This window comes from Anomalospiza imberbis, chromosome 15 (assembly GCF_031753505.1).
Source record: "Anomalospiza imberbis isolate Cuckoo-Finch-1a 21T00152 chromosome 15, ASM3175350v1, whole genome shotgun sequence".
Taxonomy (NCBI): domain Eukaryota; kingdom Metazoa; phylum Chordata; class Aves; order Passeriformes; family Viduidae; genus Anomalospiza; species Anomalospiza imberbis.
The window spans coordinates 16,501,038-16,514,673 of record NC_089695.1 but is presented as its reverse complement, the minus strand read 5'-3'; the positions used below and the strand labels follow the sequence as shown (position 1 = coordinate 16,514,673).

At 45.3% G+C, this 13,636-nt stretch overlaps 1 protein-coding gene across 1 annotated transcript; it reads left to right on the top strand.

Moving 5' to 3' along the window:
- Positions 1–1,309: 1,309 nt before the first annotated feature.
- ATP6V0E1 (ATPase H+ transporting V0 subunit e1) lies at positions 1,310–11,375 on the top strand. The gene is made up of 4 exons (XM_068206172.1): positions 1,310–1,460; positions 3,129–3,176; positions 8,195–8,321; positions 10,877–11,375. Exons 1-3 carry the CDS (start codon positions 1,357–1,359, stop codon positions 8,286–8,288), a joined length of 246 nt encoding a protein of 81 aa, XP_068062273.1. The 5' UTR covers positions 1,310–1,356; the 3' UTR covers positions 8,289–8,321; positions 10,877–11,375.
- Positions 11,376–13,636: the final 2,261 nt, after the last annotated feature.

Below are 13,636 nucleotides of genomic sequence, written 5' to 3'. Positions count from 1 at the left end.
AGCCTGTTTGGGATGGGGCTGGGGAGCCGGGCCGGTGATCCCATCGCAGCCCCCATCGCAGCCCCCATCCCATCGGAGCCCTGATCCCATCACGGCTCCAATCCCATCGCGGCCCCCATCCCATCGCAGTCCTGATCCCATCATGGATCCAATCCCATCGCGGCCCCCATCCCATCACAGTCCCAATCCCATCATGGCCCCGATCCCATCGCAGCCCCAATCCCATCGCAGCCCCGGTCCCATCACGGCCCCCGTCCCATCGGAGCCCTGATTCCATCACGGCTCCAATCCCATCGCGGCCCCCATCCCATCGCAGTCCTGATCCCATCATGGATCCAATCCCATCGCGGCCCCCATCCCATCGCAGCCCTGATCCCATCATGGCTCCAATCTCATCGCGGCCCCCATCCCATCGCAGCCCTGATCCCATCATGGCTCCAATCTCATCGCGGCCCCCATCCCATCGCAGCCCTGATCCCATCATGGCTCCAATCTCATCGCGGCCCCCATCCCATCGCAGCCCTGATCCCATCATGGCCCCCATCCCATCACAGCTCCAATCCCATCGCAGTCCTGATCCCATCACGGCTCCAATCCCATCACAGCTCCAATCCCATCACGGCCCCGGTCCCATCGCAGCCCCGATCCCATTACGGCCCCAATCCTATCGCGGCCCCGCTCCCATCACGGCCCCGGTCCCATCACAGCCCCGGTCCCATCGCGGCCCCGGACCCATCGCAGCCTCCATCCCATCACGGCCCCCATCCCATCACAACTCCAATCCCATCACAACTCCAATCCCATCACAGCCTCGATCCCATCGCAGCCCCGGTCCCATCCCGGCCCCGGTCCCATCGCAGCCCCGGTCCCATCGCGGCCCCGGTCCCATCCCGGCCCCGATCCCATCCCGGCCCCGGTCCCATCACAGCTCCAATCCCATCCCGGCCCCGGTCCCATCGCAGCCCCGGTCCCATCCCGGCCCCGGTCCCATCGCGGCCCCGGTCCCATCCCGGCCCCGATCCCATCCCGGCCCCGGTCCCATCCCGGCCCCGATCCCATCGCGGCCCCGGTCCCATCACAGCTCCAATCCCATCCCGGCCCCGGTCCCATCACAGCTCCAATCCCATCCCGGCCCCGGTCCCATCCCGGCCCCGGTCCCATCACAGCCTCCATCCCATCCCGGCCCCGGTCCCATCGCGGCCCCGATCCTATTGCACGCGCACCGCGCGCTCCCGCGGCCCCATGGCTCCCGCCCCGCGCGCTCCCGCCGGGCCCGGTGACGTTGCGGGCGCTGATTGGCGGGGCCGGGCGGGGCGGGGCGGGAGGCACCGGCCGCGCTCCCCTCAGAGCGCGGCCATGGCGTACGGCGGCCTGGCGGTGCCCATCATCGTCATGAGCGTGTTCTGGGGGGTGGTCGGCGGCGTCCTGCCCTGGCTCGTACCCAAGGGGCCGAACCGCGGGTGAGTGACCGGGCGGCGGCGGGCACCGGGCACCTTCCCTTTCGTCTCCCGCGGGTGTGGGGGGAGGCCCCGGCGGAGGCGGCCCCGGAGCCCTGAGGCGCCCGGAGGTTGCCCGGGCCCGGGGCCGCCGCAGCCCCGCGGGCGCGGCGCTGGCGCAGCACGGACGGGCCGAGGTGCGGCCCAGCAGCCGCCCCTGCGGCTGCCAGAGCCGGGCGGTGCCCCCGGAGCCCCTCGCGGGTTTGGGTTTCCCCCGAGGCCCTGGCGCAGGGTGCCCAGAGAAGCTGTGGCTGTCCCTGGATCCCTGGAAGTGTCCAAGGCCAGGCTGGATGCGGCTTGGAGCCACCTAAGATAATGGAAAGTGTCCCAGCCCATGGCTGGGGGTGGAACTGGATGAGGTTTAAGGTCTGTTCCAACCCAAACCATCCTGTGAAACCTCTGCAGGCAGAACGTCCTGTGTCAAGGTGGCTCATTGTCAGGCGGTATTTGAGCAACAGCTTCCTCTTTCTTTCCTTACTTGACCTTCCCTAACTTACTCCACCGTCCTCTGGTTTCACACTGGGTGAGACTGGAAAGGCTGCAGTGGTGGGTTTCTGGGTTAAATGTGTGCTGGTGCCCTTGTAACAGGACAACAGCAGGGCTTCTAAGCGCAGGTTTTTCCTGCAGTGGTTGTGGCTGCTCAGATTAAAAAGCAGACAAGTTTTTGTCTTTCTCTTTTCTCTAGGAGATAATGGCTTCTTAATCTCTCTTCCTCTCTCTGACACTCCCTCTACTCCACAGGTACCGACTGTCTTTTCTCTCAGTTCTTTATCTAAACCCTCAATATTCCTTAAGCTCTGATGTTTCCTGCCTATCTTTCAAGCCTGATGTGTGTTTCATGCCTGGAAATGTGCCTGTCCTCAGAAATACTTTGGAAAAAATGGCTTCCAGGCATGGAAGTGTGGGAATTCTGTGCCTCACCAACAGAAGTTACTCACCTACCATGAGGTTTTGTTACTGAGTTGGGGAGGAAATACACAGGTGGAAATGCCTTTTTATAATTTAAAAATAAAACAACCACTTTGCCACTGAGTTCCATGAACTGCAGAGATCACTGTTAGAAAATCTCATTTCCTCTCCTCCCATTTCAAACCCATCTGTGTGTGTGTAGCTGCAGTTTTACCATTTTTAGTTTCAAGAGCTTGGTTCTTCCTTTTCAGCTTTCCAGTGGTTTCTGACACAGCTGTGTTTCACCAAGAAAGGAAAATTTTACACCACCGCTTTGAGGTTTTATTTTGTATTCCATTTGTAGACCCCTCATTCATCACATAAAATTAAAAGTGACAATTTGACACTTAAACTTTATTTAAGTAGAATTCTGCAAATGGAGAAAGCATTTATAGTGTGCATCCAGCCTCAGTGGTTCACTAACGTGAAGGACACTGCATCAGATTCTGCTGCTGTTCACAGTGATTTTGTTAAATCCAGCTGTAAACTGGCAGAGCTGTGTCAGTCCTGCAGATCTGAGCCTCTGCAGTTCAGTCAGCTGGAAGAAACCAGAACATTCACGTTGAGTCATCTTTCATATGATCGAAGTTAAACTTGTCCTTGTTTGCTGTGGGGTTTTCCTCTGTGGATCTTGTGGTCAGTCACAACACCACACCTGATCACATTTCTCCTTCCTCTTGGCAGAGTTATCAACACCATGCTGGTGACCTGTGCTGTTTGCTGCTACCTGTTGTAAGTACAAATAATGTCCTGCCTCTTCAGCAAGGCCCACTCCTGTTGTAACCACAAGTTCCTTTTTTATAGCCTCAGAGCAGTTAGAAGCTTTTTGAATGTGTCACAGAGATTTAGACACGTTCTTTGACAGCTCTTGGAATTCTGAGTTCTAAAGACCTTCAGTGTGCTGAAGAAATTTTCCCACTGGAAAATGCTGAATTAAAAGGAACCTGAATTCCTCCCGTTGTCCTCTGACACATAACTGTGAACTGTCCTTTGCATGGGCTTGCTGTTCCTCCTCTCCAGTTCACTGCCTCATTTGCTCACAAGTATGATACTTGGTCAGTTCTAAGATTTTCCTGATTTTGCCTTTTTCCTTTCCACTTTATATTTAATTCTGAGGTAATACTAACTCAAACCCACTGAGTTTTGCGTTTAGATTCCTTGAACATATTCTCAAAATCTGGTAGAGTGGTGGGTGGAAAAGCTGCTGCATGGTGGGTTTTTTAGTCAGACTTTGATATATTAAGACAATTTCTATTTAACTGCACAGTGTATTTTGAGGCTGCCTCCTTTCTGTAGGAGATTTAGTAGCAATTACAGAGTGACTTGTGGAGAGCTCTTCATATAAAGTTTTTTTTAATCAGGATTTAAGCCAGCTGTAGCTGGAGACTGCAAGACAAAGCTTGCTTGTGTTTTTCTCTCTCTCTCTTTTTAAAGATTGATCTTGTAAAAAAAAAAAAAAACTACTATGCAGAAATAACTTTGAAAGAATTTGTTATGGAGAGTAAAGTGGTACAAGTCTAGTTTGATCTTAAGGGTTAACTTGTTATGAAAATTGTTTGGCGTTCCATTCAAACCTGAGCAGTATTTGTACTTCCTTGAACTATTTAGGCATTATTTATGCTATTCAAAGGAATTTAAAATGAATATTTAGAGAAGTGCATCTCAGTGTTGACACGTTCCAGGAGAGGCCTGTTGGGTTAGACTGTGGTACAGCTAACACAGGTTTGGTTTAGGTTAATAATGTGATATTCAGGGTTAGTATCAGTTTCTACTCTACAAAACTTATTTCTATTCAGAGTATTTGATATGTGAATCCTTAAGAATTCACTCTTGCTTAACTGTAAAAGTCCAGCAAACTTGGGTCTGTTTTGTAGCCACAGAAGTTATTAAATTTAAGTTTTGCTGAGTGGATATAGAAATTTGAGAATTTGTGCAAGCATCTTGAATTTGGGATTGTAATTTGGGAATCTCAGTGCTATGAAGGTCTCCTTGCCCTGCACATGAAGTTTGTAGCAGCCCAGTCTCATAACAGGTCCCAAATGTTTGGCTGAGAAAGGACAACTTTCCTGGTGATTTTTACTGGGTTGCTGCATTTATGTTACAGTAAGTCAGGTGGTTTTTAATTAGGAGGAGGATTGAGCTTTGTTTTGGTTCTGTTTAAATTTCAAGTTCTCACTTGGGTTTTTTTTCTACAGAAGCAATGTCCCGCTCTTCTAAAACCCTTGAGGTTTGGTGTCTGTATTGTTTGAAGGAGAGTTTTCCTTGAAGTAGAGGCCATGTGGCATCTGCAGCATCCTCTGGATTGTGATGTGAAATGTGCTTGTTGTAGAATTTCTTAACTTTTGGCTAAATTCTGTGAACTCTTCTAATGTACAGTGGTATGTGACTTGTAGGTTTAGTTGATTATTTTATCTAAACAGACCCATTATAAAGCCTATTGTTATTAACATGTTTTATAAACTGCTCTTTTGCACGTCCAGGGGTTCTTTGGTAATTTTGTGGGCTCTAACTTGTTTTCTGAAAGCCAAATTTCCTTTGGCTTTCTTCAATTATACTTTGGGAAAAAAAAAGGCAGCAAAATCTTACGATGTTTTCAACCCTTGGTAGTTGTACCCAACCACATAAATTGCATTTGTAGTGTCTGCTTGCCAGAATGCAACAAAAAGCAGACTTTTCTCATTGTGTTCCAAGACAGAACTTTCCTCATCACACAGTCTTTCTGTTTTTATTTGCTCCTTTATTCTCTATGAAATTGTAGAACAGCCCTGTTTGGAAAGGACCTCAAAAGATCTGGTCCAACCTTTTCCCTCAGTTTTATTCAAACATATGGAAGTTTATTCTTGCATTCTTTTTGGTTCGGGGGAGGAGGTACTGAAAACTTTTAAGACCTTAATTTTGGGTGGTTAAAGAAAGAGATTAATTTTTCATACCAGCCTTGAAAGAAGCCCAAAGAATTGTTCCTGGGAGTTCTTCATTAGATATGTTAGGGTTAGAATAATTTCTGCTGTCCCAGGTATCTGTGTGTCCTCAGCAGTGGCTGGTGCTGTTCTGTGCTCCTCTGTACAGCTGTTTAGTCTCTGCTAGACCTGCTTTTATACTCTTTAAGTTACCTTTCCAGTTGAAAGTAGGGGAAAAACAATTTCCTGTCTTCAATAAACACCACTTGATTGACAAATTGATTTTCACTGAAATTAATTTGAAGTCAATCACGTTTCAACTTAAAGCTGTTTCTTCTGTATTTAGATTTAACAGTGATAATTTTGAATAATCATATTGATTACATTGGATTCATTTGGTTGTTCTGTGGAAGATATTTGCATCTAATTTGCATACAGATCCTGTACCCAGCAGCCTTTTAGAGGGGAAGAATAAACCATTCCCAGGAGCCTCTAAAATCTAAGGCAAAGTCCAAGGAGTTACTGCTGCAGAAATTAGAGGTTACACCATATTGTGAGGTACTGTCAGAGTCTAAATCTATTTTGCTGTGCACAAAGCAGTTCCTGAACAGTGTCATCATGTCCTAACAGAGGACAGGGTGCTTGGAAAATCGTATTATTTGCTACTGATTCTGACGGGATTAAAATATGGATGCCCAAATTGACATTTAAACAGAGATAGCAGGACCTTAATTTGTAACACGAGCACAGACAGATGGCAGTTGTGGTGGGAAGACCTTTTAAAAAAATCTCTCTGGTACAACAGAAGGGACTTTAATTTCCTTGTCTGAGCTGGATAATTAACAGTAACTGTTCTAAGTGGGATCTGGTAGAATGTAAGGACCTGTGGGTGGCTCGAATGCCATACCTGCTTTTAGCAGCTCTGGAACATTGCATCTTGGATACAGAGGTTTGTTTTACTCTGAATGCTGCATTTTGTTGTGTGTTGTCACGCTGGATTACTGTATAAAGCAGCATCACTTAAGCAAAACATGGGGAAAGCTTTTCATGACTTACCTTGAATGCGAGGCAGTTGCAGCCCAACAACTGCTTTAAATTCCTCAGCCCTCGCAGGGCTGGGGGGAGGAACGTGCTGCTGCCCTAATGCCACCCTGGCTCCGAGCTCGGGTATCCAGCACGGCCCCAACAAATGCCTTTTGAAACCTCCACGCTGCTTTTCCCAAAGCCTGGTTCCACAGGCTGCGCTTCTCCATGTGCTCCCAGCTCCTTTATTTCACAGCCATGCTGGGCCTGAGCTCGGGAAGCAGCAAGAGGCGAGAGATTCGTGCGAGGAGTTCCTTCCTGCTCTGCAGTGACAAAAGGAAAAATGTGCTTTAACAGGCTTTTAGTGTTCTACCCTCCTCCCACTTGTGTTACTTCAGGATGCTGGAGGCAGATGGCACAGTGCTCTTTGGATCTGTCTGTTGGATCTGAAAAATTAACCCTCACAAAAGAAATTCCCTGATAATTTTAAGAACTAATTTGCTTTTCCCTTAAGTAGATTTAACATCACGGTCTCAAAATACATTGTTGTCACTGCTTTGGACAGCAAAGTAGAAACGTGTCAACTGAAAGGTTTTTGGCTGTTCTCAGTGGTGTCTTGCTGATGTTTTAATTCCTTTGTAGAGCCTGCTACGTGTTCCAAGGCTTGTGTGACTGATTGCGGCAGGCTCAGCTTCTTGTTTTAGCTGGGGTTCTACCCCGTGCGAAACTGAAAGGGGCATTGAAAAAAAAAATTGGTAAATTTGAGGAGGATTGATGTGTTTTCTTTAAGTCTGACCCACATCTTTTGCCCGTGGCTGTTGCAGGCAGCCGACCTGCACTTGGTTTGCTGGTCAGAGCATCAAGGTTTGTGTGGAATTTTCCATGACTGCCTAAGCACTCTGATACATTTGTGGCAGCTCCCATTACAAAGCTGCTCTGCTTTTTCTCCTCCTTACAAAGCATTCTAGAAATAGCAGACAGATGAGCCAGTGTGTTCACTAAATGTGTTTATATAGTTAGTATTTAACATAGATTTAAATCCATGGAAGTATCCATTGCTTTTTCTGATTCTTGAACGTTTACAAAGCAAATATATCTTTTAAGAGTGGAATATTTATTTCTGTTTAGCTTTCCTGGATATTTTCCACAAACTACATTCCTCTTGTTCTCAGTTCTGGCCATGGCTTCTGCAGTGTTAGTTTGTGCTCTGCTCCAGTGACAAGGCTGCTGCACTGATGATCTGGGGTTTGTGTCATATTGGGGTTGTTCTTGTGGGGTTCTTTTTTGGTCTTTTTTTGTGTTCTTTTGTACCCTTTTTGCTTCAGGTCCCTGTTACTTGACCTGTGTGCCAGGTTTAAATTCACTTTTGTTAAGTCTCTGAAATATATACCATGTCTGTCAAGCACTGAGAAGCAAATGAGAGAGAGGATGTTTCTCAGAGATTGTTGTTTAAAGGATGCTTCAAAGGCACTGAAAAAACTCTGTCTCTTTTATGTTTCCATTTTCTGAGCCCCCAAATACCTGAGTTTCATGTGTCTCAAAACACTTTGCTGTCAAAAGACAGGTTTGAGGGCAGTGCTGTCAGGTGGTTTTGTGTTGCTTTCAATTGAACAGGACAGTCTATTTCAGCTGCAGAATGATTTGGTGCCATAATTTCATTGCTGGTGGCTGGTCCTTGTGTATGAGCTAGAGCAGAATTTTTATTTGAACCTAGATCTCCCTAAAATAGCCTTTTCTTCTCTGATGGTCCTCGTGTTTGGACAACCTTTCCACTGTCACAAGCTGTCATTTGGCTGATTTGTCTCTGTTGGGTTGGGGGGTGTCTTGCAGTTGGCTGATTGCAATTCTGGCTCAACTCAACCCTCTCTTTGGGCCGCAGTTAAGCAATGAAACAATCTGGTATCTTAGATATCACTGGCCTTGAGGATGGCTGTGCTGTGCTGCAGTTCATTGGCAGGTGAGTATATTCAGATTTATTGATATATTTGGTGTGTTAAAGCTTCAGGAGAGATTGAGTAGTAATGTGAGCCGTGTGCTCAAACTCCTCTTTTGTAGGAGAAATCTGTCTTTCTGTAGGCTGCAACAAAACATTTTGGATGTTAGTCTTGACTGGATACATGAAAAGCTTGAACTGAATTATTGACAGTTATTTTTCTTTCTCTCCTGTCGTGTAGTGCTGTGTTCAGGGGTTTGTAAGGAGAAGAAAACGTTAATTCCAAAAAAAGATATAATTGAACTGGGGTAACATAAGTGGATTTCCTAATCTTTACCAATTGTTAAACCTCTCCTCAAGCCTGCTACCATTTCATCTGAGACCTGTCCTGATTTCCAAGGCAACACAGCGTTGCCCTCATTCATCTGGGAAGTTGGAATGGGAGCTGCCATTAGAATGTTCTTTATCTCCTGAGTTCACAGCTTGATGGTTTATTTTGTTTTTAATGACAGCCTGTGTGCAGCTTTAATCCCAGGTGAGCATGGTGGTTGCTATCTGGGCAGTGCTGCTGGAATGTGGTTCTTGCAGTTCCTGGGCTTTTGACAGGGCCAGCAAAAATAAAGTGTTGTACTAAAAGTACCTTGATGCTGTTGGGCTTGTTCAGGAGGGCAGCATTTGGAATTGAAGATTCAAATGAAGGAAATGTGGAAACAAGCAGACATGATTATAGTTTTTAAGCTGGTAACTGAATAATTAAACACTTTTTTTTTTTTGTCCTTGTACAACACAGTCTCAGCTCAGTGCAGCAGGCAGTGACAGTTGATGTTATAGCTCTGTTAAATGCTTCCTGTGAAGTGTCCTGGACATTTGCTCCCCAGTTTCAGAGAAGGCTTCCTGTGAACTGGGATGTTGTCAGACTGGGCCTGTGTGTGTGTGTGTCTGCAGCTCCTTTTGAGCACCAAGCAGAAGCTAAAGGTAGACTTGGCCCTGCTTCAACTCCAGGCCTGTAATTAGCTAAGTCAGTCAAGCAGAATTTCCTAGGAGCATTTTCACTGCTTGGGTGCTAACATATAATTAGTTAGCTAAAACAGAGAACAGTGTGTTTTGGTAATGGGCACAAAGATCCCTGAATCCCATAGGATGATTCAGTTGCCTGGGATCTGAAATTGGAGTTATCTGGACATAAAAATTGGGTTTCACAGTCTGTGTGTTGAAACCAGCAAGGACAGGCAGGAGGTGAGGCACAACCTCTGGACTCCTGCTAACAGAACCAGGCCTTTCCCCTCCATTTCAGTGAAGGATTTTCCAGAGAACTGGAGTTAAATTTGTATCAAGGAAGAGAGGGAACTCGTGTGTTTGAAGCTGACTGCAGAGTTTCTGAGGAGCTGTAATGTTAAAACTTATTAATGGAGCATTTCAGCCCTGCATAGCACATGCTGTTTTGTTACATGAAGGAGTTTGTTTTAACCTTTCATCTGATTTTATTGGCTTGATTTTGGAATAAAATTAAGGTTGTTGTCTCTGAAAAAGAAAGGTTTAGAAAAGTGAAAGCATATAATAATCCTCAAATACCTGTTGTTTGTTGCATGAAATGTGCTGTCCCAGGTCACTCCACTGCAGTGTTGTTTGAGTGCTGTTGCAGGGCTGAGGTGCTCCATGTCCTGTCCTTGCTCCTGTGGAGTTTGTGCCTAGACAGGAGCTGTGAGTGAGATTCCATCTGATAAGAGCTGGGATATCTCTCTGACACTGCATGGATTCCCATCAGTGTAGCAACCAGTTATTTCTGGATTTTCAGCTGTGCTTTTCCAGCATTCAGGGGACATGTACTATACTTGTTTCTGCCTCCTGTTCCTTTCAGTTGAGGTTTGGGTGGATTAGTATGGAAAATGCAAAGAAAATGAAGTGCTAACTCCCAAAGCGGAAAGATCCTTAAAAATAAGGATGATTAAAGCAAACCCATTTTACTTAACTGAGCAGCCTGAAAATGCTCCAGTGAGCTCCTCATGTTCTGCTGAGGACCTCTGCATATGCTGGCTTGATTGATCTGTGCCAAATTCCACAAGTTTGCTCCGTGTTTTCAGGCAGTCTCCCTCCCATGCAGGGGATGATTTTATAGCAGTTCAGCTGATGCATCGCCAAGTTAATGGCTTGGACGGCAGCGTGGAAGAACACACAGAGCTCTGTAGCCGTGGTAAACCCAGGCTGTGCGCTATTCCAAACTGTGATCCAACACTGCCTTTTCTCCTTAGCTTGGTGAATTCACAGTCTTTGTTCTCAGAGCAGGAACTGCCTTTGTGCAAGTGCAGAAGGGCTGTCATCCAGCTCACTGGGTGCTGTTACAGCAATGAAAACATTTGAGGGAAATAGTTGTTCTACCAGCTTATAATGTAACTAAAACTACTTGCAGTAACTTCAGAAGTGAAACTGCCAAGAAAACATCCACACAGATGAATTATCTCCGGTTCTTGACCATTGCTCAGTGTGTTTGTGGAATGGAAATAGCTGTGGTTAACAGCCAGGCCTTCAATTAGCAAACTGTCTCCATGGAAGGAATAATGAAGTTGCCTCTTGCTTTGCAGGTGAAGAAGAGATGAAAAACTCCACTGACCCAAAGGTGCCCTTTCTGTAGCTGGTTGGATACGAAGCCTGCAGTAATGCCTTAACCTTTCTAATGTTCTTCAAGTGGCTTCTTCTAAGTCCTGTGTTTTTTCCTACTATTCCATTTAACAGAGTGCCTAATGCAATTTATACTCCTCTTTGGTACTGTCAATTTTGACTGTTAACTCCAGATGTGATGAAAATTTCTATTTTTACGGGTCATGGAATCACATTTCCTGTTCATTTTATCTGTAATAGCTCTTTATGTTTGCAGGTCCTAGTTTGTCTGTCACTGTGCTGTTCACCCCTGTTCTGTTTGCACTGGACAAAAATGTGTGCAATAAACTGTGAGGAGAGGAGAAACATTGGTATCACATGCTGATGGCAATTTTTTTTTTCCAAATGAATTGTATTCTTGAGAAATCTGGCCTTAAATTTTTCATGCCTGGAAATAAAACTAATCCTCTGCTTGATACAAAACGTTCTCGTGCCATGTTTAACAGTTACTTTTCTGTGGGTTTAATTGGATACTTGGAGTTGAGCTGAGGATATTTAGACGATGTGGATAAATTGTAATGAAGTTAAATAGTAGGAATAGTTGGGGGATTGTTGCCTGTATCGAGACCTCTGGGGTTTATCTATAATAGGATTAAATTTGCAATTTAAAATTGCTGAAGGGTGCAGGAATAAGTGAATGCTTGGCTTGAGAGCCTCTTTTCCAGGAACTTCTCATTGTCTGAGGGGTACTCAGAGCAGCAAAGGTAACTGGTTGATTTGGATGAAGCCTTCACAGTGATTTTGACAGGAGGCTGATTTAATCCCTGGCACATTTGGAGGATATTATAGGAGCAAATGGTTTGAATTGAACAGCAAACATTCCAGTTGTTTTGTACTGACCTGACCTTTGCATGTGGAATTGCAGACCTGGGAAAGCACATGGCAATGTAGGCAGGAGGTTGGTGAGGCTCCTCAGTGTCAGCTGAGTCCATGGGATTGGGATGGATCTGGTCAGTTGTTTGCTGAGGAGCAGCTTCAAAGGGAATAAATGCTGTCCTCTGAATGCTTCCTTACCTCATGGCCAGATAAATTACAGTTGTTCCCTTTATTGTTGTGCACAAGGACATAATGGAATGGCTAATATTTTATTAGCTTTTCCCTCTTGGATAGCACCATTAACTTGTTCAGTGGGACAGCACTCCTTACTAGACAGGAAATTCCAAGATCCTGACATGTAACTTGCAGTGATCCAAAACTGGACAGTGTGAATTGCAAAAGAAGGAAGAACGTGCCCCTTATTACAAATAAGCATAGCAGCTGTTGGGACTGGAATAGGGAATTTTTTTCTCATGTTACCTTCTAAGAGCTGTATTTCACCGTGCAAGATGTTGTACACCGTCATGTTACACAGTCTGTACCAAAGAATTCCTAAGAAAACTGAAACCAAGTGATCATATAAAAACTTAAAGTTGTTGTTTGATTTTTGAGGTGTGTGGAGAATAAAATATGTTGACATTGTATGAGGAAAGGGAGAGAAATACTCCAAGATATCGTTGACAGATCTGAGATTTTGAAATGTGTTGATCTGCTTGTCATATTTAGCCTGAAGTGAAATACCCCAGGAGAAAACACTCAATGACAAACAGTGCTGTTTATTCTGTTACCACTGTCTTTAACAAGCTTTCTATTTTAGGTTCTAAGCTATCGCTTGCTCTAGAAGAGAGAAGTAAAAGAGTTCCCATGGGATGTCTCACTGGTGCTGAATGGAATGGAAAGAGCTATTCCAAGCCAGGACAAAGAAGCCATAGAGCAGTTTCACCTAGATGCTTCCCAGAAAGACATTCCCCTTTTCCAGAGTGGTTAATGTTTCCTCTGAAGCAGATGCCAGGTGGTAGCATGACTGAAGAAGCTGAAAGAATAATGTTTTGTGCCTGTTCTGCTGGATATTGCGTGGTGGTTGGGGAATGGTCTGCTCCATGTGTGCCAGGAATTAACACTGCTTGTGATGATTTCTTTTTTTTTGCGTGACTGCAGGAAATGAGAACAGAGGGAGTCAGCCACTGGTGTTGAACAAACAGTGCAGGTACCAGAGCATTTATCACGCATGCCTCTGTTGTCTGAACACAGAATGTTCAACTATAAAAGAAAGAACTTTGTGCTTGAAATGGAAAACCTGTGGCTGTGTTGAAAGATACTTGGGTAAAAAATTAGGAGGGTGAAGGAAGCTGACTCCACAGTCAAGTTGTAAAGACTTTTAAGTCATAAACTCTGGCAATGTATAGAGCGAGAATTCAGGTCAGGGTCATTTCAAATGCTTGTAACTGCTTTTGTTCGTATTGTTTAGGAAATGCAAATATCTGCATCTCTGCCCACCCCTCACAAGAAATTGTTCTGCAGACCTTATAGAAGTTTATTTTTCCTCTAGTGGAAATCATGGAAGCATTTTACTCCTGTGAAGGGCTGAATGATAAGAGGTGGGTGGCTGCTCCCTTGTTCCCAGAATTAAATGTCACGGACTCTCTGGGGCAAAACCAGAAGAAATGGGGTGAAATGCAAAAACTTCTTTAAAGGATAGAAGACATTCTTTACAAATAGCAAGATAACAACAGGCGGGCCTATTTTTAATTGTGTTTATTAGTAATAATTTCTCCAGTTGTGTCTGAAGCAGTCACCAGGCCAGCCACCTGTCACTGTGAAAGGTGGTTGTGCACATAGCTAAAGACAGTAGGAGAAATACAGAGCTG

Bases quoted from the DNA above. Each gene is read 5' to 3' on its own strand.
- ATP6V0E1 (XM_068206172.1), top strand. From the start codon at position 1,357: ATGGCGTACGGCGGCCTGGCGGTGCCCATCATCGTCATGAGCGTGTTC. The intron at 1,461-3,128 runs GTGAGTGACCGG...TCCTCTTGGCAG, and splicing joins CCCAAGGGGCCGAACCGCGG to AGTTATCAACACCATGCTGG. The intron at 3,177-8,194 runs GTAAGTACAAAT...GGTGTCTTGCAG, and splicing joins GCTGTTTGCTGCTACCTGTT to TTGGCTGATTGCAATTCTGG.